General features: G+C 32.2%; 2 protein-coding genes across 4 annotated transcripts; one reads left to right on the top strand and one right to left on the bottom strand.

Moving 5' to 3' along the window:
* Positions 1–3,871: 3,871 nt before the first annotated feature.
* On the bottom strand, positions 3,872–11,672 carry LOC104878988 (uncharacterized). 3 transcript variants are annotated; one of them, XM_019219236.2, is made up of 3 exons: positions 11,417–11,651; positions 7,483–7,564; positions 3,872–4,138 (listed from the first exon to the last, which is right to left on the bottom strand). In XM_019219236.2, the coding sequence occupies exons 1-3, from the start codon at positions 11,586–11,588 to the stop codon at positions 4,129–4,131; spliced, it is 264 nt and encodes an 87-aa protein (XP_019074781.1). In that variant the 5' UTR covers positions 11,589–11,651; the 3' UTR covers positions 3,872–4,128. The 3 variants fall into 3 exon arrangements, with proteins under 3 accessions (XP_019074781.1, XP_010648381.1, XP_010648379.1); XM_010650079.3 differs by lacking the exon at positions 3,872–4,138 and adding an exon at positions 6,688–6,983; XM_010650077.3 differs by lacking the exon at positions 3,872–4,138 and having other exon boundaries at positions 7,089–7,564; positions 11,417–11,672.
* Positions 11,673–12,468: 796 nt separating this feature from the next.
* On the top strand, positions 12,469–24,665 carry LOC100252571 (E3 ubiquitin ligase PARAQUAT TOLERANCE 3). Its single transcript, XM_010650076.3, has 15 exons — positions 12,469–12,752; positions 14,676–14,763; positions 18,402–18,459; positions 18,806–18,942; positions 19,516–19,586; positions 19,677–19,755; positions 19,844–19,974; positions 20,749–20,919; positions 21,011–21,328; positions 21,550–21,597; positions 21,706–21,749; positions 22,428–22,518; positions 22,608–22,800; positions 22,890–23,021; positions 23,448–24,665. The coding sequence occupies exons 1-15, from the start codon at positions 12,584–12,586 to the stop codon at positions 24,103–24,105; spliced, it is 2,388 nt and encodes a 795-aa protein (XP_010648378.1). The 5' UTR covers positions 12,469–12,583; the 3' UTR covers positions 24,106–24,665.
* Positions 24,666–26,032: the final 1,367 nt, after the last annotated feature.

Below are 26,032 nucleotides of genomic sequence, written 5' to 3'. Positions count from 1 at the left end.
AGATCGAAAGGAAGAACATTTTTTCCACGCTCTGGAAAGGGGCTGGTGAGCCATGATGAGATTTGAGAGAAGATGAAGCCACGTTTTGTAGAAAGCTTAGTGACAAATTGACAGTGAAGTTCATATTTGATAGACACCCATTTTTCTTTTCGCTAAATCATTCGCAGTTAACCCATTTTTTTTCTCACTTTGCCTACAAACTTTGCAGCTAGCTAACACCATGATATTTCATTTCATTCGTCACAACACGGAAACAAACAATCTGTCTTGTGGCTTTTTATTCCCCCATATATTTATCCTCGTAGGACAGTTTTCAGCTAGAGAACGAATAATATAAATGATTATGTATATGATAAGACGATCGTTGAACTATGATTTAGGTCGACCAATAAGGGAGGAGAGGGCAGAGGCATACAGCTAAGATGGCGATGTCACCTGTCCGTGACAGATTTCTGTGCTGCCACGAGAAGGTTTCAACGATCCCCAGAAATGATTGGCTGTGTCGGCTTTGAATAATAATTGATCAGCATAATAGCATTAGATGGAAGACTTTTTCTGAGTGCCTCCTCCCTTCTCAGTCAATAAACAAAACAAAATACAAGGAAACAAAGCATAAAATGCCTTAGAGATTAAAGAAAGTTCAACCAACTTCTATTTAATTACAACTCTAATGTTGGTGATCAGCACTGAGTGTGTAACGACCTGCACCCAACCATATAGATATTATCCGTTTTGTTCCCAAATGAGCCCTTACAACTTTAAAACACGTTTGATTGTGTTTACATGGAGGTGTTTGTAATATCTCATATCGGATAAGGGAGAAAGTTCCTAACGACATATATGTAAAGACTTCTCTTAATCAAGTAGACGCATTTTAAAGCCGTGAGGGTTCTTTTAGGTTCAAAGCAGACAAGTTTATGCTTGAAACATCTTGAAAGCATCAAAATAGATTTGGAAACCGTCCATTACAGAATAGAGTGTATTTGTAGTTGGAACATGTACCATGACAACAGGATATCATAGCTCACTTAAATGTGATGTTCCACATCAACGAGGGGAAAAAGTTATTGACACTATATATGTATGAATTTTCCTTAATTATATAGACTTGTTTTAAGCTATGAGGGTCCCTTGGCATCAAAGCCTAGAGCGTTTCTTGGTACTATATACGTTTTTTAAGACCATTAAGGTTCTGTGAGTTCAAAATAGATAATATTTATTCGGTTGGAAATAATTTTTAACACTAAAGAATAAAAAAATCAAATATAGTAAATAATTGCATAAATTAGTTGAGTATCTGATTCAATGCTTGGAAAATTATGAAACCCGCAACAAAAAACCGGGTTTGATGGAAATCAGGCTTGACATAGTAAGAAGAATCCCATGAAGCTTATAATTCTATAAAGTAAACAGGGTTTAAGCAAAGTTGTAATAATCTTCAGAATGAAAATTGAAATAGAGTGTATTGATTTGACTAAAGGTGCCAAACTACCTAACCTTCCAGCCAGCAAGGGTGCATTTCCTACTAATGGAAGGGCAGATATGACACAGACATGCTTCATGTCGTATTTACTCTCTGTTCCTCTTGCCTTGGAGAGAAAACATAAATACAAAAGCAAATATCTTGGCATCGGATACAGGTTCTCATGATCTCACCATGAAAAGAAAAAAATTAAAACTGCCGAGGTATGCATCAAGAATGCTTCAAACCACGTGAACGGACAATTATTTAATGGTGGAAGTACTGTATCTCCAAAACACCCTGTTCTTCTCTTTATCTCAGTTCATTTTCAACAAAGTTCTTTCTAAGACAAAAGACAACCAAGTAGGGTAAGGTTCCAGTTACATCAAACATGGTTTGTGTTAAGTGAGCTTGCTGCTCTTCATACAACAACTAGGCTGAGTCTCATAACAAATTAATCACTGAACAAACTTATGGACATCAGAACAAAAATGGGACAGAGAGATCAGAAAATAAGAAAGATCCAAATCAATAGCAGGAAGAATGAAATGAAAAAAAAATAAAAAGGAAGTGAGTACAACCATACAATGAAATTTGCGAGATAATCTATTGTATAAAGCAAAGAAATTCAGGCAAACAAACCATAATCCAAGGTACAAAATTGGTTTAGAGAAGAGAGAATTAATCATCAGGTCAAGAATTAAACTAGTGTCTCTACCTAACAAATATGACTTTAGAAAAGAAGGGGAAGACTGTTTGGTACCATGAGGTAATAGTGTAATACTGCAGTACTGCAACTTGGCTTTCATATTATGTCATTTACAACGAAAGAAGGGACAGCTGAGCTACCTTATTTAATATTCTGAGGTTTCCATTTCACTGGTCATCTTTCCCACAAGAGTATGGCACAGAACACCCACTAAGCTCTTTTATTTTCCTCGCCTTGATTTGTATTTTCAACAAAGCTTTTAAGTACAAGCACAGTTGAACTGTTTCAGACATAAAAGACTATCAACATTAACATGAGTTGATTTGCACTAAGTGGGTTAGCTTTTCGTTGTACAACGACTTGGCTAGAGTCCCATAGGCATCACTTCTTTCCGACAGATGAATGGATTTTGTATAAGAGTACGATAGTTTTTAAAAATAATTCCTAAATTTCCATAGTAGGAAAAATTCCACGTTTATCGTAGTTTTATCCAGCAGCTAGGAGAGAGAAAAGAAATTGTAAGTGAGAAATCATCTCTTAAATAGACGATTTTCACAAAAAAAAAAATGAAGTGAGAAAGTAGGAAATCGTCTCTTAAAAGAGATGATTTCCACAAAAAATAAAAATAAAAATAAATTCTCACTTTAAAATTTAGAAGAAAAAAAAAACCATTGGAAAATCGTTTCTTAAAGAGACGGTTTTCACAAAAAAAAAAAAAAATTAAAATTCTCACTTTATAAAAAAAACACAAAAAAAGAGAGTAAATTTTCACTTTTTTTTAAAAAAAAGGAAAAAAGAAAAAAACATGTGTCCACATTTTCACTTAAAAAAAAAAACAAAAAACAAAACCTTTAAAAATCTTTTTTTTAATTTTTTATTCTATTTATATAATAATACAATTATTATAAATATGTATTATAAAAATAATTAATTTTATTTACTAAATTTAATTTATAAATAATATAATAAATTTAATATAAGATAAATAATATTTATATGTGGTTTTTTTCCTTCACTTTGGAATTTAAAAAAACTATTATCAATTTGATGTGAAAATTGAATTTAAAAAAACTGTTATTAATTTATTAAATAAAAAATAAAAAAACAAAAATGGTAGAAACTATTCTTTTTTTTTAAAAACTTTAAAAATCCATTTTTCTATTCCATATTAAAAAAAATTAATTTTATAATATATATTTTTAATAATTATATTACTGTATAAGTATAATATAGAATAAAAAAAATGTTTTTGTTTTTTTATTTTTATTTAATAAATTAATAATAATTTTTTTAAACTCAATTTTCACAAAAAATTGATAATAATTTTTTTTAATTCCAAAATGAAAGAAAAAAAACAACATATAATTATTATTTATCTTATATTAAATTTAGTATATTATTTATAAATTAAATTAATTAATTTTATAATACATATTTATAATAATTGTATTATTGTATAAATAGAATAAAGAATGAAAAAAAGGATTTTTAAAGGTTTTTTTTTATTTTTTTATTTTTAAGTGAGAATTTTATTTTTTTTTTGTGGAAATCGTCTCTTAAAAGAGACGATTTCCCACATGGTTTTTTTTTTCTTTTTTTATTTAATTTTATAGTGAAAATTTAATTTAATATTTTTTTTGTGGAAATCTTCTCTTTAAGAGACGATTTCCCACTTAGGTGGTTTTTTTTTTTAAAAAAAAAAAATTTAAAGTGAGAATTAAATTTTTTTTTTTAAATCGTTTCTTTAAGAGACGATTTTTCACTTAATTCTCACTTTGTATTTTTTGAAATTGTCTTTTGAAGAAACGATTTCTCGCTTACAATTTTTTTTCTCTTTTCTAACTGGACAAAACTACGGTAGACTTAGAATTATTTTTTTTATTACGGTAATTTAGGAATTATTTTAAAAAACTACCGTACTCTCATCAAAAATCCACAAATGAATCTCCAAGCTCACCTATGCACATCTGAACACAAACATGGAAAGAGAGAGAGAAGGATTAGATAATAAAAAAGATCGACATCAACTAGCAGAAAGTAAAAAAAATAGTGCAACTATATCATGAAATAGACAAAATAATCTATTACATTAAGCAAATAAATTTTGATAAACACACCACAATCCAAGATTCAAACTTGATTTACAGGAAACAAGGAATGATTCCATAGGATTGAGAATTAAAATTAGTCTCGACCGACTAAATATGAATTTAAAAACCAAAGGAAGATGGTTTGGTGTCATGAAGTAATATATTGCAACACTGCTACTTAGGTTGTAAATGGATGAAGAATTTAATCCTCATATTTCTTTATGCCCTTTGAAATTATGTTATTTATACCTGAAGGATGTATAGCCCAGCAAACTTCATTTGATATAAATTATTTCTGACAGACCATATTCTGAGATTGCCTTTTCAATGGTCAACTTTCCAAGAAGTTTCATTTCATTAGCCTCTGAATATTATGGTCATAATCAATAAATGTTTTCCATTTTGATAATCAATTCTAGACACCACTAAAGGCCTTGACATCTCTCCTGACCTATTACATATTGCAACTTGTTCCATTGTCAAGTTTCAAACACAGCAGAAACTTGAAGGGAGAATTACCCAAAAGGGTGGGTTAGAAAAAATAATGACTAGGAAAGCTCACTCTTTTAGAAGACAATTTTACCCTTTAATATGTTTTTTATATTATTTATAAATAAATTGAGATTGTCAATGATGTGGGGCTCATACATAATGATAAGTACAAGTTGATAAATGATGTGGGACCCATACATGATAATAAATACATGTTGATAGGCAATCAACGGTACATTTTTCAATTTGAAAAAATTGTTATGACTTTTGAACAATTAACATTTTAAAAATTTGTTATTTTTTTTTAAATTGAGATTTTTTAAAGAACCTTATAAAAAAATAATTTTTAATATCTCATAAATAAAAACCATATCCTAAAGTTATTATATCATTTTATATATAAAACATACAATTAAAAACTTTGTTATCATAATATAATAAATAATTATTCTTTACGAGCACTCATCAATTGAATAATATATAAATATTCAATTGACTAACACACACCTATTAAATGGAATAACTCACAATTATTCATTGGTTAATATAGCACGTGAAAAAATTAAATAAAAATAAATTAAATTATGTTATAATATATTGTAATGATAGTGTATTTATATTGTAAGTATAATGCATTTATGTCATACCTATATTTTATTATAAAAGTAATAATTTTAAAAATGTTTATTCATACCCTATTGGTATTAACACATCGTATTAATATATTAACAACATTTATTTAGTGTTTTGAAATTATTTAATAATTTTTATATATATATATATAAACTACGTGAATTCAAATTAGTATTTCATTTGATTTCAAAAATTATTTATGATATAGGTATGTTGTGAAATATGGTATGATCATACAAAATTATCATTTTTATAAAAAAATTCATAAATTTCTTAATTAGGTTTTATTGTAATGTAAGTGTATTTATATTGTAATTATAACATATTTTTGTTGTACTTGTATTGTATAATAAAAGTAATAATCTTAAGGATCACCTTTTATACCTTATTAATATTCAACATATCAAATATATTAACATCATCCACTGGATACATTGAGAAAAAAAATTTATATGAAAATTAAAAAAAAAAAAAAAAACACTATGCAAAGGAAAAAAAATCATATAAATTTTTTAAAATTATTTTATTATAAAAATAAAAAATGATTAAACATTTTCTATCATTTTCTTATTATTTTTAGAGAATTTGAATGAAAAATTAAACATTTTATCTTCCTTAAATTTAATACAAAAACATAATTTATCAATTTAAACTTATAATATATATATGAAAAAATCATCATTTTTATTATATAATTATAAAACTTATTTTTTTCTTCATAAAATTAAAAATTAGAATAAAAATAAAAAAGGTAAAAAAACAATAAATGATATTTTGAAAATATTTTTTAAAAATATTTTTGTTTTAAATAGTAAATTTAAATAACAAATTATATATAATTATAAGGGTTAAACCCAAAATTTTGATTTAAAATTTAAATATCAATAATTACAATAAATGTGGGACCCATGTACCATAAATGTATTGACAAATAAAGTGAAGTGCTTTAAATGCTTTGAATTTTAAAAGTTTTAATTAAAGGGCAGTTTTGGTATATTAAACTTACTAAAGTCCTCCCCAATAATTATTAAAAGATACCACCCTTTTTAGTAATTGTTTTGCTCAGCCTACCCTTTTGGATAATTCTCCCAAACTTGAATGTGTTGAACCCAACACTATCCGTCAAAAGGCCAAGCTTTGTTTCACAAATCCCAAACCAACTAAAATGGGCTTGGGCTTGGGCTTGGGCTTGGGTTGACTTATCAGGAAAACCAGAACCAACATGATTCAAATTAATATATACAGAGTATTACATAAACATTAATATTTCTAATTAGAAACTAAGAAGGAAATAATCATTAGAGAAATTACCCATATTATTTAATATTTTTAATAGTTATAAACAAGGTAAGAAACCCAATTCTAATTTATTTCAGCTGTTTCTACATAACTTTGCAGCAGACATGCAAAGTTATAAAATATTCACTGACATTTAAAGTCATAAAATTTTGACTAATCGACTACATGATGGGGCACTAAGTAATACAAACTGTATAAGTTGGGAGAATAATTAAGTAGACGTCAACCAGACCGGCCTCACCAAACCTGGATTAAATACGTCCACCCTGAGGTTAGGTGAGCTGACCTTCAACCCAAACTGCCAGAGTTGCAGTCCAAGTTTAGTAAAATATCTACTGAATGAGGTATCAACATATAACAGCAAGTTTTTATTGCTGCTATGTTCACTCATAGACTGATGGTATATTACAAAAGATTATTTTCATTTAATGAAGAACACAGACAATAAAGAACATTTGGTATATGACATGACCCCGGATAGAGCTGGAAGGAAAAAATAGGATTCACATTGCTGATGAAGGATTTCAGTTGAGCTAAGTAGATCAACACAATAATGATCCAACGGAAGATGACTAAAAGTTTATTTGGGGGAAGAAAATGAACGAAGAAGGCTAGTAAGAGTGCAAGACCTGACATTTTTAGATATCTGACTTGTACTTCTTGTCAAAGGCGGGAAGTTGGCCAAATTCAAAATGAAATTGTATGAATATAATAATTGTGCTCCATTTCTACTTTATGATTCTTAATTCATAATTCTTAAGACTCTAAAATACAGACTTCTAATTGAGAAACAGCACCTTTCCCTGATATATGGCAGTGTGTTGTAGTTCATTCCAAATTTCTGGACAAGGACTTCATTTCGCCTCATGCCTGGGTACCCTGTAAAATAGGAGGATAGAACAGCAAGTGAGGGAAGCTTCTTATAAGAATATCTTCTTTTATTCTAACATTAAATACATGATTGCATGATAGACATGAAGCTACAGATTACATATAATTCTCCATTCAAGACGTTCAACATCACAGCAATTTCATTTAGAATTACCCTTGTTCAACCAGAGTAATGTACAGAATTTTGGACCATTAGCTAAATGGATAGCCAAAGAACAAGTCCAAGTCAAATAGCGATGTTATGAAGCACTCCTTTTTACATTATTTTAGACACATGATAATTCAATTGTAAAGATAAATAAAATAGATGATTTTCAACCATGGCAAGGGAGACAGAGGCATGGGCACACAGTTCAAAGTGAGTAAACAGAATTCCATACTCAATCTGAAAGCCACATTTGATAGAACTCGCATACATTTCTTGCAAGGTGCAACTTCCACGTTTTCAAGATTCAACCGGAATAAATTATTTCAGTTCTTATAAATGCTTGAACACTTGAAACCAAGACCAATAGGTCAGGATTATATCCAGTAGTAGATTTCCTGTTAAGTAGATTATTAGAGCAGGAGTTCATTCATATAATGAGCCCCGGCATCTCAGTACGGGGGCTTGAGTCCCAAAACAGGTAACAAGCCCTGCCTTCTTACTATTCTAACCTGAGTAACTGCGGTAAATATTATGGTACCAGTACATGAATATTATAGAAAGTTAGAAACTAGAAGGGAATGCCAGAAAACAGATGTGGTTCACACTCATAAATAAACAATCTCAATAGACAGATTCATAGAACTAACCTAGCAGATAAAACGTAATATGAACAAATGCTGTATTTGTGCTCTGCATTGATCACTGATCCCATGTGAGAAGATATACAGGATATTTTCAATCATCCAATATCCAATAAAATGATTGTATTGGAAACTGACATTTGAGTGACCTACAATCTTGAACTCTCATTATCTTCTAAATTTGGTAACGGATCCACAAGTGTTAGCAAAAATTATAATTTTTTTTAATAGGCAAATTAACTCTCAATTGTATAATGCAGTGCAGTCAGCTGCTTATGTAAAGAATGAAATTTCATTCAACTATGCACCAAAATATGAACCAACTTGTACCATGATTTGAGAAGGCTTAGCGTCACTATTCTCCATAGAATAAAAATAATTAATTGCCTTAATTGGTGAGCTCAGACTAACATTTCATAGAAGCACTAAAACAGTACCAGATAAACTAATTTTCCGACCTTATAGGAAAACCTATGGTCAAAATTGAGGACAAGATAAGAGAATTGAGAAAATAAAAGCTAATCTTAATAGAGAAAACACCCAAGAGGGGGAGGGTGAATTGGGGTTTAAAAAATTCTTTTTCAAACACAATAAATTGAAGCAAAAGAAGCACAAATATAAAGAGATGAGGTTAGCGAAAGCAAACTTAGATTTTATAGTGGTTCGGCACTTCTTTGCCTACGTCCACTCTCCTCAAGCTCCTAACTGAGTGAGGGTTCTACTATACTTGAAATTTCAACCAAACTTCTAATCACCTTTACACTTAGATTCCACCTCCAATGGGCTCTTACACAATCCCTTTAAGTCTCTACTCACTTGAAGCTTTTAACACTCAAATAATAAGCTTAAATCCCTCAACCTAACTCAACAAGGGTTCAAATACAACTTAAAAGCTAGGAAGAATCACAAGGGTGCACTAAGGAATATGCAAATGGAGGTTTAATGCACCAAAGAGAGAATGAGAGCTTTTGAGGCAAGAACAAGTAGGTAAATAAATAAATGCAGGTGTTTTTTTACTCATAAATGAAGTGAAGCTCTTAATTTATAGGTTTCTAGCCTTGAGAGCCAAAATGCCAAAAAATAGCCTCGACCGGTCGAGCTGGGGGTTGATCGGTTCACTAGCTATTGGGCATTAAATGCATGGCAGACGATCGTTAGGCCTCGACCGGACCTTGACCGGACCTCGACCGGGAAGACATATCCCTCGACTTGGAAGACATATCCCTCAGCTGGGAAGACATATCCCTCGATTGGGAAAGAAAGGTTATTGGAAGAGAGAGAAGATTTTTTGCCTTTCTTGATCGGACCTCGACCGAGAAAGTGTAACCGATTGACTGGTATCCTAGCTGGTTGAGCCGATTGGCCCAAAAACCTATCTTTTTTTGTTCTTTTCTTTTCTAACACTTAGGCAACGTCTTTAGGTAAATTAATATGTCAATTTTGAAACGATTTGCCTAAGCTTCATTTGATAAAACTAGGGTTTTAATGGAAATGTAACTTTAATGTATAAATCGAGTTTTTAAAGATGCATGAAAAGATACGAAAATCCTAAGTGCACCCATGCATTCATCTTACATATGTTTTTTATGATTAAAGGTCTTCCAAATGTCTTGATCTTGCATCCATTGGGTCCTTTGATGAATTTCTAGACTAACACCTGAAATTCTTTATAATTCAAACCAATTAGTCACTTAACCATGGTTTGTTATCATCAAAACGCAATTAGCAGAACCCTTGGGCTAACAAGAATGTCAGTTGAGATAGTCGGGTCACATGCAACATATACCATTAACATATATAGCAACCTACCCAATTCACGTTGAGGATGTTGAAACAAGTGAATAATGAGAAATGCCATGTCAACCTTAATGTTCTCAACCAAAGAGGCCTAGATAGAGCAAATAGGCTAAAAACAAAATTTGTACACTCAACCCCAAACAGTTGAGAAAAAGCATTCTTAAGTCAATCCATTTTCCAACTTCTTTCAATAACAAGCAACCTAGAGGGAGTGTACACCTTGCTGAGATAACCAAAGAGACTTACCATTAAGTGCATAAACATAAAATCTAAAGTCTATACTGGCACCATAGTCTCAAATAGGGGAGGAAAAATAGAATTACAGTCAAAGATCAATAGATAAGCAAAGATATGGGCTTGTATGAGTAAAAAATAAAAGCTCTACCATTAGCGACGGGTTCAAAGCTAAGCGAAATTCTAGAGAATATTTGCTATCCTAAGATTTTCTTGTAATTCTTGTACGATGAGGAGAAAAAAGTAATTAGGTCAAAAGAAGGTGCCATTTCGAAGTTCCATCAATAACTTGCTAGTGTAGGTGGAGTTCCGGGATTTTCTAAATGACTATCTAAGGAATCACAAAAGAAATTCTTTCAACAAAGATGTGAATTAAAAAGGTTTGGTTGACAAAACATAAAGCAGAGATGAAACTTGATATAGCTCATAACAATACATATTTTTGTTAATAAAATAACTTGTAACCACTACTCAGGGAAATTGTTTTAACTTGTTTTCCTATCCCCATATCCTCTCCAAATCAGCCTAATTACAATTGCCCATTGTGGCCCTTTTACACAACCTTTTAATAAAATTTTTATGATTCATTATTTGTTATTTCTATATTTCATGAAATCTTCTTCTTTGGTTCAGAATTTCAGTTTGAAAAGCTAGAAAAGTAACATGCAAGAGAATTCAATTCAATATATAAAAAGCCAAAAGCAGTGACAACTTCAAAACCCAGTGCATTTACATCAATCTCTAAAACACCAAATTCATTCTCGTAAACTCGTGAAAACATCAAATGGGTGGGTGATGTAATGAATTTCTGAGCAAATTTCAAGTCAGTGTTCTTCTCAAACCACCATTTCAACTAAAACCCACGAAATTCAACTCTCCATTTTCTAATACAACGTGTAAAACTGCATCAAATTCAAAGACCTATCTCGAATTTTCTATAAAATTAACATTGATCTTGGTTCTTTACAGAGCAAGCTTGGGAGCGAACCTCGTCCTTTGATAGGAAAAACTAGTCTTTACCTGCGAAAACCACTGCCGTTGATCGGACAAGAAGCATAGTGGGTGCTCCAGTTGGGGATTCGACTTCCAATCTCTCCCGCTCGCGCCCTCTCTTAAACCTGTACACTGTCGTTGCAGTGGCCGGCTTCGAGTTCCCAGCTCTGTTTTGCAGTGAAACGGTGTCGTTCTTCATCGGCAAAGACGAAAACCCCGTCCAAAACGGTGCGTTTTGTGACACCCATTCTCAAAAACATGCTTTTGGAGACCGTGTTATAATAAAAATATTTGAAAATCCATAGTTTTTTAAAAATAATAATAATAATTTAACATATTTCAAAATATCTCAAAACATCAAAATTTACCACTAATTAATTATACTATTAATTGAAAAATTGATGATTGAATAATAATCCATGGTTTTTACTTATGATTGTTAGGAGGAAAAGTTAGAATTTTTTATAATCCAATTTTATTAGTCACTCACTTGTTTTTTAAACAATCTATCCATTAACACCAATTTATTAATTTTTTTATTTTTTAACTTGAGGAAGAGCATCAAATTGTGAAAATAAAGGTTATAAAAATATGTCTATAACTTACTAAACTGTTTTCAAAAACTACTTTGTGAAAGTAATTTTCAAAAATAATTCTCACTTACTATTGGAAGTAAAATTATGTTTCTCAAATTAAATATAAAAAATAAAATTTTAATCTATTTTTCATAATACTTTATATATTTATTTAAAATACCAAAACTTTGATTCATTTATCGTATTTTCAATCATTTCAGGTAACATTTTACAAAAATAATAATAAATTTAGAATAAATTATTATCTTATTTTAAATTAAATTCTAAAAAAAAACCCTTTAATTAAAAATTTGTGAATTATATTTTCTAAGAACAACTTTCAAATTGATTAATCTAAACCAGTTTAGTTGATCTATCTTTGTAACATTTATTATTGCAAAACAAATTTATTGGTCCAAACCTTCGGTCCAAGTTCCGGCCCAAAACTATCGGCGTCACGCGCACGACACGTGACTTTCTTCTCCTTTATAACCGCTTCGATCCCACGCCCACGTTATTAGGTTTCTTCTTTGTAGCTTCACCTCTCATGACAAAGCCTTCGTAAAATCTGCGAAACTCTCTGCAATTCCCGGCTGTTCTCCACCGAGTCCACTCAGCCATGTCCGTACGTTTCAAATTCAGAAGCGCTGTGAGCTTCGACTCGGTCGACATAGAAGGTCGGCCCTCCATATCAGTTCGAGATCTCAGGTCGAAGATCGTTCGCCACAAGAATCTCGATATCTGCCATGACTTCGATCTCGTGTTCTCTGATGCCGTCACCGGTCAAGGTCAACTCTCCCTTTCTGTTCCTTATGTGCCAGTGATTTGTTCTTTGTTCTTTGTTCTTTTATTTCTCTGGTTTTGAATTGAATTTTTATTTGTTTTGGAATCGTTTGGATTCGTCTTTATATCAATATTGAGTCTCATTACATTTTTAACAGAAGAAAATAGGAAGAAGAATAAGAAGAGGCACGAATTCGGTCTCAGATGGCTTGCTACCTCGTCCTTGTCCTTTGATTGAATTTTTAGCTCGTTTTGAATCCATTGGATTTGTCTTTGTTTCAATATTGAATTTCTTGCGTTTTGCGTGGAGTTTTTTTTTTCTGGATTTGCTTCTTCTTTTTGTTTTGAATTTGATTTCGGTTTCTAATTTGATTGTTCCTCCCTTGAAATATGCTTTTGCTGAGAAATGAAAGATTCGAGCTCTGTGTTGCCTAGAATAGTTAATTTTCAGTCATCTTCCGTTTGTGATTTTGCTGGTTTTGAGAAATCATTGGAGTTCATTTTTCGAATCTTTGAGTTTCATCTGTTCTATATGGTAAGTGTTGGCTTCGTTTTTGTTTCAATTTTTGGTTTCGTCAAAAAACGTAGAGAAAGAAGGGAAAATAAGGTAAAGGAAAGATTTGAGCTCTAGGTTATCTGATTTAATCTCTAATTCATATTTCTTTTGTGATTTGGTTGGTTTTTAATTGAATATGTGCTCTGGTTGGTTGCCAAGGGACTGTTGGAAAAGAATGTTAGAAGAAAAAGAAGAGAAATATGGCCCTGTGTTCTCTGCGTTCCTTGTTTTTTAATTAGTTTTTCTTGTCGGCTTGCTGTCCATGTGTGGATTTATTTTCTGTTTGAAGAGGAAAAAAGAAAAACTAGCTTCTGTTTGCATTGAATTTAACTTGATTTCAGGTGTACTTGTATATGTGGACTTTCTGCCATCACTAATTCCTTTGCTAAAATGAAGAAAAAACAGAACAAAACAACATCTTTGCAGGAGGTCTTGACCACCTGTTTCATGTCGCCGTGCTGTCTCTGTGTTGATTTATTTTCTGTTTGAAGGGGGAAAAGAAAAACTAGCTCCTTTTTGTATTGAATTTAACTAGATTTCCAGTGTACTAGTATCTGTGGGCTTTGGGCTTTTTTTTTAGTTTTTTTTTTATAGGTAAATTTTTGTCCCCATTGGGGCTTGAACCTAGAACCTCTCACAAACCCTCCTTATCCCTCTACCACTTGAGCCAAGCCTCAAGCGCTAGTATCTGTGGGCTTTGTTGGATGGACAAAGCATCTGTCTCAGGACTGGTAATGGCTGGGAAAATTGAAGGATGGATTGGATTTGCAGGTGGTCAAGACCTCCTGCAAAGGTGTTGTTTTGTTCTGTTTTCTCTTCATTTTAGCATAGGAATTTGTGATGGCAAGAAAACATTTAATTTTCAAATATGCTACTAGCAGTTGTAACTATTGATAAGTATTAAAAGAAAAAAAATCTTGAATTTTCTTTACTAAAGCCTATAGTATGATAAAAAAAATTTCCCATTGATTGATGTGTATTATTTGCATATTTTGTGTGTGTATTTAATTGTTTTTTTAATTTAGTTATACATTATTTTGGTTGACCAAAAAATGAAAGAAAACTCAAATTCAATGAAGTCAAATGGTTGATAGGCACAATAAAGTGAGAAGGCCTTGTTTTCTCAAGTTCCAAATGATGAAAAATCTAAGATTCAAAATTTTGCTTTCCTTTTTCCTTTTCTGTATCCCATGAGCAGACAAGGGAAGCTTGGATTACAATTTACAAAATTTTTTGTACTTAAAATGATTTGAGTATGACTATTAATGCTACGCTTGAATCTATAAGTAACTTTTGCATTCTTTGTTGTTGTTGTTGTTGTTATTATTTGTTAATGTTTTTTTTGTTAATTTTCTTTTGGGTTTGGATGCAGAATACGTTGATGAAAATTTTCAAATTCCAAGTGGTTCAAGTATAATTATTAAGAGAATACCTGCGGGATCAGTGCCTTCAGCAGCAAAGTGAGATTTCTCACCTTTTAAATTAATTTCTTAGAATAAATTTGTTTTCTACTGAAAAATTTTCATAGATGGTTTTGATTCAAGATTTTGTTATTTTATGATTAGGAGAATTATGAATTTAGGAATGGTGGAGCTATTTGGATTGGGAAACCTTATTACAAAATGTAGGAATGAACTATGGCAAGATATTTGAAATGGACCATCAATTATCCTCTACATATTTTGCCCCATCAAAGATATCTTTTAATTGATAGGCTAGCAAAGATATTCTGTTTATCATTTCTTATATAATGCTTTACATCAAATCCATTCAAAAGGGAAATTTACTGATTTTTGATCTGAGGCATCCAAGGTAGTGTCAGTTTATGCTTTTGGTGACATTAATCTCTTTTAATGTTAACTATTTTTTGGAATAGATATTGCAGTTTCCTCTTAAAAGAAAATAAATCTGCTAGTATTAATGGATTTCCTCCTGGGAAGATAATAGATAGTAGGGAAGAAAATCTAATAGGGTTATATAGATAAAGAGGGAGTAAGTACATATTTTAGTGTAATCAATCAGCAACCCTCTGTCTATGTGGACTGGTATTTACAATCTCTCTCTGTTTCTTTTTCCCCCTTTTTTGATAGGCAGATAAAAATTATATTAAACAAGCCCTAATAAGAGGGGGGCTACACCCTTGTATGGAAAACATAAAGGGAGCACCTGAACCCTAAATAGAAAAAAGAAAAGAATGCAAGCTTGGTCAGAGATATTGCATGGCTTTAGGTAGGGTTGGGTATTTGCCTTCTAATTATTTGGTTTTGTTGTTGAGTGCTCCATTCAAGTTGAGGGTGGTGCAAGATTGAGTTGACCAATGGTTTTGTGGGAGGTTTGTTTGTTGTAAAAGGTAATATGTATTTAAAGAAGGAATATGCTTTGTGGCTTTTTGCCTCGTTTATATATATGCGCACATTTATCAAAAAAAAAAAAATGTATTTAAAGAAGGAAGATTGATTTCGATTACAAACACTCTTTATACCTTGCCTATTTATTTCATGTCAGGGTTTGTGATTTATAGAGTAGTAAGGATTTGTCTTGAGAAGATTTAGGGAGAATTTCTATGGTATGGGGGTTGCCAGGAGAGAAAGATGCACCTGGTTATGTGGATGACCATCCTTTGTGAGAAGACAAAGGAAGGACTAGGTATTAGAAAATAAAATATTTCTTAAATAAGGCTTTCTATTAAGTGAAATGGTTTTCTATAGCTGAGTCATCTTTGGTAAATTTGGGAAAGTAGAGGATGGGTGGTGCACCGAGGGTATGACATAGTTATTAATAGTGCGCCTAGGCCCAAGGCACAACCGCTTCCTAGCTATAGGGCCTTACTTGCCAAGGCTTGTACCTTGTTGGAGAGGCATGCCTCATCTATTTTCTTTTTCTTTTATAAAATTCTTATTCTTGAAATTTCTATATGAATATTAAAACTCTATATACTTTCTTTAGGTTTTTTTTGTTGGATGATTCTTTTAAATGCCTAGAATCTTGAATTTGTTGTTTTGATTGAATATTGGATCATATTTTATGAAATTGACATGCACCTTAGGTTGCGTTTCATTTCAACTAGGCATGCACATTTTGTTGTGGCTTGCACCTAAGCCTTAAAGGATTTTTAGGCCTTAGGTGCTCCTTGTGCTCTTTTAAAACTATGGAGTACGGAACATATGGTTTGGTGCTTTTGAAAAGGGATTGGAAAGCTTGGGATTCCTTCTAGTATTTCTTTAGGGAATGGGTGCAATATGAGGTTTTGGGATGATATTTGATGTAGGGACATCGTTCCAATAGAATCGTTCCCTTAGTTGTTTGTTTTGTTTCTTATATAGGGGTTTGGGTGGTGTTCTGTCATTGGAAAGCTTTCCTTCAGAAGCAATAGTTCTATCCTTTCAAAAACCCTTTTGATTCTGCTTCTCCCATCATGGTTCAAAGTTGCAATATCGATCATGACTTGGAAAATATCGAGGCACATCAGTCTCAGTAACTCAAATCAGTATTGAACGATACACAAAATATGTTAATTTACTAACTCAAAAAATTTCAAAAATAAAAATAATTAATCAATATGGTAAAATAATTATATTTTTATTCATTAATTATTAAACTATATTAAATGATATTCTTTTATATGAACTTTATCATTTTTTAATTATTTTTCTCAATTTGTAAGTATAATAAACTTAATTATAAATCAATTAATTTATCAAATGTTTATATTTATAATCGTATAAATATGTATGTTTTTACCTTTATGCCATAGCCATATAAACATCCTCATTTACCTTCCATATATATTTTTAAAATCCCATCTTCAGCTCATACATATAATCAGAAATCCATAATGTCAGATAATACTATAATATAATACCATATATATTATTGGTATGTAAAAAAAATACCCAATAAAAAATATCTAATACCCATTCTTTCCAAAATCTAAATACTAAGTAAGGGTGATTCTTCGTTCTCAAGCTTTCGAGGTTTGTGAAGTATCACCACTAAGACATAGTCCCTAACAAAAAATCCACATCACTGTTCAAGATGTCACCAATAGCAAAAATATTTCAAGTCGATGATTGGAGGAAGAAAGAACATCATCGTTGCTTCTAAACTTTCAGTTGCCACAATAGCAGTAGCAGGCAACCAAGAGGGGTGATTTTATGGATGAAGAAGAAGAGGGATTTGTGACATAGCTTGGGGCATTGTGGTCGAATCCGAAACTTGGTTTGAGTCAAATGAGTTTTTTTGTTCCAAAAAATCAGCCGAGTTAGACAATTCAAGGTGAGTTAACACGGAGTTGGTGTTCAATGTTGTGAATCGTAACTCAGTTATCGGAATCATCTTGAACCTAGTCGAGGCAGATATGACTTGACCAAGTCCAGTACTTTGAACTTTGTCCCCCATAAACATCAAAAGAGGCTTTTTGTATGTCGATTGTTGTATATCTCCTGTATGCTTTAGGTGTACTTTCTTTCTTATTCAATATAATATTTTTTACCTGTAAAAAAAAAAAAAATCAGAAGAGGCTTAAAGCAATTGTCTTCCACAGTTTCTTCTCGAACTTCCCATTAAAATATCATGCCAAATCAACATGGTCTCATTTATTGAAAGAAAGAAAAATAGAAAAGATCAAAGCCCATACGCTGTGCTACCTCTACATGAGAAGGCTATTACCTCACTCATTTTGATTGCAACCAACACCATTTAACCAGTCTATTCCCTTCGTATGAATTGTCCGGTAGCAAGGATCTTCTACCATGGTGTTTTCCCAGTATTTGAGCACATCATATTTTGTTTGGAAATCAAAGAAATATATAATTGTGGATATATGTTATGACCTGTTTTAATGGCTTCCACTATTTTTTCATATAATCATATTTGCATGCTGAGACATGGATGGTTAAGACTTTTCATTTTCAGTCACTAGTGCAATGGTGCAATTGCTGCTCTGTGTCAAGGAATTGAAAACTAGCCTAACGAACCCCACCTGAACAAGCCTTATCCCATAGATCTAAGGCTTGTTTGTCTGGGTGGTTATTTTTATGGTATAAGCTAGTGTTTTTTCTTTTTGTGATTTCTCTTATATAATGTTACTTTGGTGCAGGGCTTGCATTGATTCAATTAAGCATGTTGGGAGCAAGGACGCCAATCTTGTTCCTAAAGTATGTTAAAAAACCTCTTTTTTGTCATGTGATCTTAAATAAATGAGTGATTTTTGCTGGAGATAAAAGGCTTTAGTGCAATTCTGGCACTAGGAGAAGTAGTTTGGGATGTTATAACATAGCTCTACACTGCCCCTAGTTCTTTCAAATTAGAACACTACTAGTTCTATAATTCTATGTTGAGGCCTCTTGCACTCCTGTGAAACGCCTTATCTATGTCCTTTGCTTTTTATTTTTGTTAAGTCTGTTGAGTCATGGGTAAAATGGTGATTCACTTTTGCACTCTGTTGTTTATCCTAATCTTTCTATCATTTTCCTCCTTGATGTCACCCTTCTTATTTTACAGATTGTGGAGATTGATGACTTTGATGACTTTGGGATTGACTTATGTCCCGTTCCTCAGCCATCCTTTTGTGACTCTGATCTTGATATTGATAAGATGAATTGCAGTGGTAGTGAGATCAAACCAAGTACAGTACCAAGGTATAGTTGTTTTCTCAGCATTTTGATCTCTTTGGGTGCTCAGTTGCAATTGGTGTTGAGGATTTGTTAGTGGAAATATCAGTTGGACTTATCTTTTTGAGATATCTGATCTTGCAACATGGACATTTTAAGCAAGTGTTGTTCCTTTGTAAGACACACATTGGACACTTCTAACTGTCATGAATTCTCGTTATTTTGACATTATTAATTGAGATCTACATCCAATATGAACTATACCACACCTACATGCAGTTGCTGAGATAATAGTGTGCCCTTAAGAAGCTCATTAGGCATTTTGTATTCATATGATGCACATTTCATCAGACATGATATTATTTAGTCTAAATGTGGTTGACATGATTTAATATTTTGATGAGGAAAATGCTAAACCTCATTATCTTTGTTTCCGAATTTTCCAAATCTGAAATATATATATGTATCTTGGAATCTGATTATCATAGCACAAACACCACAAATTTCTGTTGGATTTTTAGTTTAGTGCATCTTTGATTTTCTTCTTTCTTTGTTGAAATCTTTCTGCACACATTAATAATATACTTGGTATTGACTTAGATGCTCAAAGCCACCTGTGATAGTATGTCAAAAGCTTGAATCAAGTGACCTTAGTGAGGCTAGTCCAAGAGGTATGTAATGTTGCTGATTGGATGTGTGGTTTTTGACTAATCATTCTGGTGCATAGTTCTAATCTTCCAATGCTCTGCTTTTGGTGTCAGGTTCTACTCACAAAGTTCAAGGGAATGCTCCTCAGACAAAATCAAAACCTAAAGTTGAAGAACAGACAAAGTTAGAAAAGTAAGTTTCTTCTTGTTTGTTTCTTTCATTCTATTTATAGTCATTAATCTCACACATGTTATTTTTGTGTTACAATGTAAATTTAAAGAGTGGCTCATGCCAATCCTCAAGCCATTCAGAATGTTGATTTACCATCAGAGATGAAATGCTCTCTTTGCAACACATATTTCAAGAAGGCTGTGATGATACCATGCTGCCAGCATAGCTTTTGTGAGAAATGTAAGTTTTTAAAGCAATAGTTAGCTGTATTCTGCACTGATACATTAGGTACATGTTTTGGTTGCTTAAAATAGATAGAGGTATCACAATAACTACAGGATACACCCATAAATACAATTTTATTTAACAATATTGAACATGATATGTAGTTCCCCTCGATTGTATATGATCTGGAAGAATCTCACCACCATGTTCCCTCAATATTCATGGTCTGGTGCCTTGATATGTGCTTGCTTGTTATAAGATTTTGTGAAATTTGGCATTTCCACATTGAGTCAGCTAATTGTTGCCTTCGTAGATGGTGTGTTATGACCTTAAACTACCACATTGCTTTGTGATACTTTTTAGTGACACACCCACATATATTTTCTTAATACTTGATTTCCTAGGACCATACACTACTATGTTATCTCAGTTTATGTTTGATAGGGCCTTAAATATGGTGTTGCCTCGAGATATTCTTCCTTGATGTATGGTCTCCTAGGATATTAGGCTGCCTCATTGCTTAATCGATGCTGGCCTTAATATAAGGTTTTACCATCATGTCTCTACATATAGTTTCTTGGGACCTTAGATTACCATGCCGCCTTGATATGCTTCTCTATGGTTTAATAGAACCTTGCATTAATGTGTTCCATAATTGATGTGTCACTATGGTCACAAAATTCTACAGTTAATTCATCTTCACAAAATTTTCACAAATTGCAGTTACTGCTGTATGTTTCCCATTTGTGTCTAACATTGTCATATCTTACTGGTTGAGTTCTGTTGCAGGCATTCATCTAGTGCTGGTTGAGAAGGCACAATGTCCCAAGTGCTCTTCTACAAAATGCAGAGTAGAAGATCTGCTGCCAAATTTGTCCCTTAGGCAAGCAATAGACCATTTTCTTGAGTCTCAAATTCTGCTGAGTGGTTCTGATGATGCCTTTCATAGATATGCCCCAGGTGAGAGAATAAATCAGTGCTTGATTGTCCAAAAAAAAAAAAAAAAGGAAACTCTTCATGATGCTTGACTAATTGAATTACCCAAATGCAGATGGAGAATCTGGAATTCAAGCAAATGATTTTTCTTTTGCTGGGACTATTCTTCAAAAAGATTTGGACTTGCCTCATTCTCCCTCTGCCACAGGGAAGGGGTCCAATTATATTATGACGGAATCTGCCTATGATTCAACATCTAGAAATAATGCATCCATGGGTATTGGTGGTTCTCATAGATTTGATTCAGCTGCTGGTAAATCTTTGAAGTCAGCTCCTTTGTCACAAAAGATCAAGCAAATAGTTGGTGAGAACGATGATTTCCAAGGGGAAAACATACCTACAAATTTGTGTAAAAGTCGTGTGCCTGAGGAAGGTATTGAGCAACTTCTCTCTGCCTGTAATCTTTTATTGAGGTTCTCTTCTCTGGCTGTATCGGATTGCATTAAAGAGGTCTAGCTGTTAATTGTAGGCATGATTCAGGGCACTCCTTTCTCATGGAACTATAGTTCCAAGGTCTGCCTCACTTTAGTTAATTGTAGACATCATTTTTATTTTCTGACCTTAATGTTTCTGTTGTTTCTTATGTCACTCCAGCTGATTCCACTCTGAAGAAGAAGAAGGAATTGTGGGTTAATGCATCAGGTGCAATCTACATCTTTCAGTTTTATATTACTTCAGCTGAAACCTCTTCTAGGGATCATCTCTCTCTGTATCTCCTTTCCATTTTAATAACGCTGATGGATTTTCCAGGTGGAGGCCAGAGTGTTATTCCTAATAATGGTAGAAACAAAAAGGTAAACATTTTGACCAAGTCTGTTTTCATATTTCTAATAAATTTACTGTTACAGTTTATGTTAATACAATAATTATCATTAGAGAGTATATGGTGTTCAACTACTTAAGACATTTGTAAGCATGCATTTTATTATATTAGCCTTGCTGGCATTCTGAGGATGTGCACAGGCATGTGGGGAGAACACCTTATTGTCTTTTAAAATTTCTTTTATGGACTTGACCAATAGAAGATATCGAACATGTCTACATGAGAACTTTTCCAAGGATTGTGATAAGCACCCGGATTTTTGGGACTGAATCCTGAGACTACATATGTTTTCCTTATTCCTGGTATTATCATTGAAAATTTCTTGTTGCTGATTATGTCAAATTTCCCCAGTCTAATTCAAATCTAAGTTTTTCTTTTTATTTATTTATTTATTTTTTATTTTGCACCTAAATGGTTGTTCAGCACCATACAATTCATGATGCCTAATTTTTCAGGTTTATCTCCTGCATGTCATATATCATACCTGTAGTGACACAAACTTGAAAAATTGTTTTATCAAGTAACTTTCTTGCTTCAATTAGTGGTCATGTCAAACATGGCAAAACCAAAAATGAAAATAATTTTAAGAAATTTTTGGAAGGGAATTTTTTTCTTCTAGCTATTCTAAGTTAGTTCGTTGAAAATTCAGGGGGACAGGGCCTGTTACACTTGTGGTTCTCCAGATCATTTAATGAGAGACTGCCCCACTGCTCTCAGTCAAAATGCTATGCTTCAAACAGGTAAAGATTATAATCCTCATTTGCATTTGATATGAGTGGATATGCTTTGGAAGGCTCTGTTCACAATACCTAATCTTGTGATTTGGCAGGTGCCATGTTCCCTGGAGTTATGCCCGGTTTATCACCTTACTGGAATGGGACTCCATCACCGTACGGCAGGTCCTCTGTGAATATGTATGGAAACCCAGGGATGATGGCCTTCAATGCTACCATGGTTCCGGTTACACCTTTTGCCGTTCCTGCATATGTTCCATCTATGTATTGTGGTCTGCCTGTTAATGGGTAAGTTTGTTTTCTTATTTATTAGATGCTGTTTGTTATGGATTGTGTCCAAATAGTTTTCTTATACATGGGGTTTTATTAACTTGCAGTGGATATATGGGGATGGGAGGTTTGGCACCACCAGTAGGGACCAGTGCTGAACGGCCCTTAAGCCATCCAGAGTTTTCAGAGCTTCACGATTGTAGAAAGAAACAGAAACTTTTAAATCGCAATATGACGAGGTAACTTATGTGCATGGAAGGCATTTACTCGATAATTTTGGTACCTTGGTTTGTGCTTTTTGTTTTTATTTTTTGTACACATGCTAAGTACCTCATGCCATCCCACTGATGCTTCAACTACGTTCAAGTTGTTATGAATCAATGCCATTTACTTTGTAGCCATTAATCAATCAAGGGTTTTTCCATTAATATTTTCCTAGAGCCTAAAAATATGAAATTGGGTGATGATGCCTGTGACTGTGCTTCATGGCGTGCTGTTTTAGACTCAGTTTCTTCAACCAAAAACAATTTCCAAAGATTTAATTTTGGTGTATAAATTTTTTTTCTCATATTTGGTTGTTTTGACATCTCTAGAAAAATGATTGTGTTCCTTAATCCTTAATATACTATTACTCCAGATATCTAATAAAAATATCTGCTTGACAGAGATGAAGATGAGGATCTGAATAAGTGGTATCGGTACAATGATGCAGAAAGGTCACATGGGCATAAACCACATATAGAAAGGGAAAAGAGTATAAGCGACTCTGAAGACAGCTCTACTCAAAGGTTAAAGAGAAAAAATCGCCATGACAAACGCTTTGATGATGACATCCACTATGGTGATGAAAGACATGAGAAGAGTTCTCGTCCCATTGTTGGAAGAGATAGGAAGCCATATCACACAGAGAGATCAAGCTTAGAAATAGATGACATGCCTTATAGCTCCAGCTGGCATAGCGAAGATAGGCATAAAAACCATCATGAAAGCTCAAAAAAACACAATGACCAAAGAGGGCAGTGCAGCAACGATTCTAGTCGCAGCCGCCATCATACCAAACACCAAAAAGATGATGAAAGAAACATAAAAAAACAGAGTGAGAAACATTACAGTCATTCACAATCTGGTTCAGAGCAAGGTTTGGCCACCCAACAAATAAAGCAGGTAAAAGAGAGAGACTCCAGGCACGGGTTGGGACATGATAGGCACAATGCAAAGTCCATGAACAACGATAATGAACATGACAGGTGGCAGATGGCCATTGGCTCAGACCACGACCACAGAGACGAGCATCCTCGTCATAAGCGGAAAAGAGTCCACTAAAACAAGCAACAGGCATGTCTTCTGAGGAGGTAACAGTGTATATAAAAGTCACATCTCGACCATAGGTGACCCATCTGGTATTGTCTCTTTTCCAGTTAGGTTTTCTGTACCAATTTGTTTGATTACTTGTAGTCTGTTTAATTGGTTTTTAATCAGTTTAGAAGTGATGGATATATTATTAGGATGTGCAGAGTCTGTTTAATCATCTTTAATCAGTTTAGAAGTGATGGGTATATAAATATTTTTAGGATTTGCACAAAATTTTGGATACAGACTTATTCAGCTCCTAATATGAATTCTGTGTTGGTTTTGTTGATACAGATCTAGTAGAGTGATGGGCTTTTGGACCGTATCAAGTGATTGATATTAATTTTTTATTAGTTTTCCACTTAACTGACCCCTCTTCATTTTCTAGCTTTTGAAGTCTGGAAGCTACCAAACAATAGGGCTTGGATGCTTTATGCTGTGCCCACAGGCATCTTTCCCCAGAGATTGCTAAAGCTGGTGAAGAAGGTATGTTTTCCCTTCTGCGTATCTGAATGCTTTAAAATAAAAATAAATACAAATAAAATAAAAGAGGAGGGTGCAGAAGAACAAGGAGGTTTCACCGGCAAAAAAGTACTGGTAACGTGTGCTTATATATATATATATATATATATGAAGTCCTGGTCCCTCAAGCCTTCACGAAAGTGCTTGGTTTTGAAAGTGATTGAATCCTAAAATTTTTGGATACGAAGGTATGAAAAACGATAATGCTTCTCGCTCTTCTTAACATGTTAAAAGTGAGTCTTGGAAACGGTTTCCGACACAAATCATTTCATACCATGATCTGTTGCTTTATTAAAAAATGGAGCTATCTTTATTTGAAAAGTTAATTTCAAATGATATATTTGTACTTTTTATTTTTGAAATGGAAATAAAATTTCTAATTTTTGAAAAACTCTTTAAATTAAAAATAAAAATAGAATAATTATATGGCCAATACAATTTTTTTGGTTTTATTTTAAAAATAAAAGTAGAATATTTTGTATAAAAAAGTATGGATTCATTTTATGTCATTAAAAATCACTTTCAAGAATAATTTTTTAAAATAAATTTGTATCTATTATATTTTTTCAATTTAAATCTTGGTTTTCGAAATTTATTAAGAAAAGAAAAAAAGTTAAAAGAAAATGATTTTTTCATAATTCTAAAAAATATTAAAGAAAATTAAATTTAATTAAAATTTATATATTTTAAAATTATTTAATTTTTATATTGAATAGTTAAATGAATTTAAAGTAATATATCAAAATATATTTTAAAATCTATTTTTTATTTTTCTTTATTTTATTTATTTTTTACTCAGTTTTTTTGGAAATCAAATATAATTTTAAGAATTTTTGTATCTTATATAGTAATTATTACTATATTTAATTTTAAAAATAGAAATATTAGATATTTTTTATTTTAAGAACTAAAAACTTCAATATAAAATGTCGTATTTTCTTTTTTAAAAAATAGAAATTTATTTGTGTTCTTAAAGCTCTTTTTCAAAATTTTAAAATTTTGTTGAAAGTTAGAAGTTTTATAATTTTTTACAAGGCTCTTTATTTTTATTTTTGAAAAGAAAAAAAAATGTATATATATATTGAAATATGACTAACTAATTCAAAATTTTAAAAATAAAAAAATAGAAAATATATTGAAATATGCACTAATCTCTATTTACATGTTTTTCTTGATTTTTATAATTTGTTTTTTATATCAAACCGATGGAAATATTGTTTAAACATAAATAAATGTCAAATATAATTTATTTTTTTTACATTTTCGCACAAGCACGAGACACTTGTGTTAAACATACGAGACAACATTTATATTAGGTGTACCTATAAAAAAAAAAGTTATATTAGGCGTGCAAGGCTTTTACCAGTCAAGTCTACCA

Source organism: Vitis vinifera, chromosome 4 (assembly GCF_030704535.1).
Source record: "Vitis vinifera cultivar Pinot Noir 40024 chromosome 4, ASM3070453v1".
Classification (NCBI taxonomy): domain Eukaryota; kingdom Viridiplantae; phylum Streptophyta; class Magnoliopsida; order Vitales; family Vitaceae; genus Vitis; species Vitis vinifera.
The sequence above is the reverse complement of the archived record's forward strand: the minus strand, read 5'-3'. Positions and strand labels throughout refer to the sequence as shown.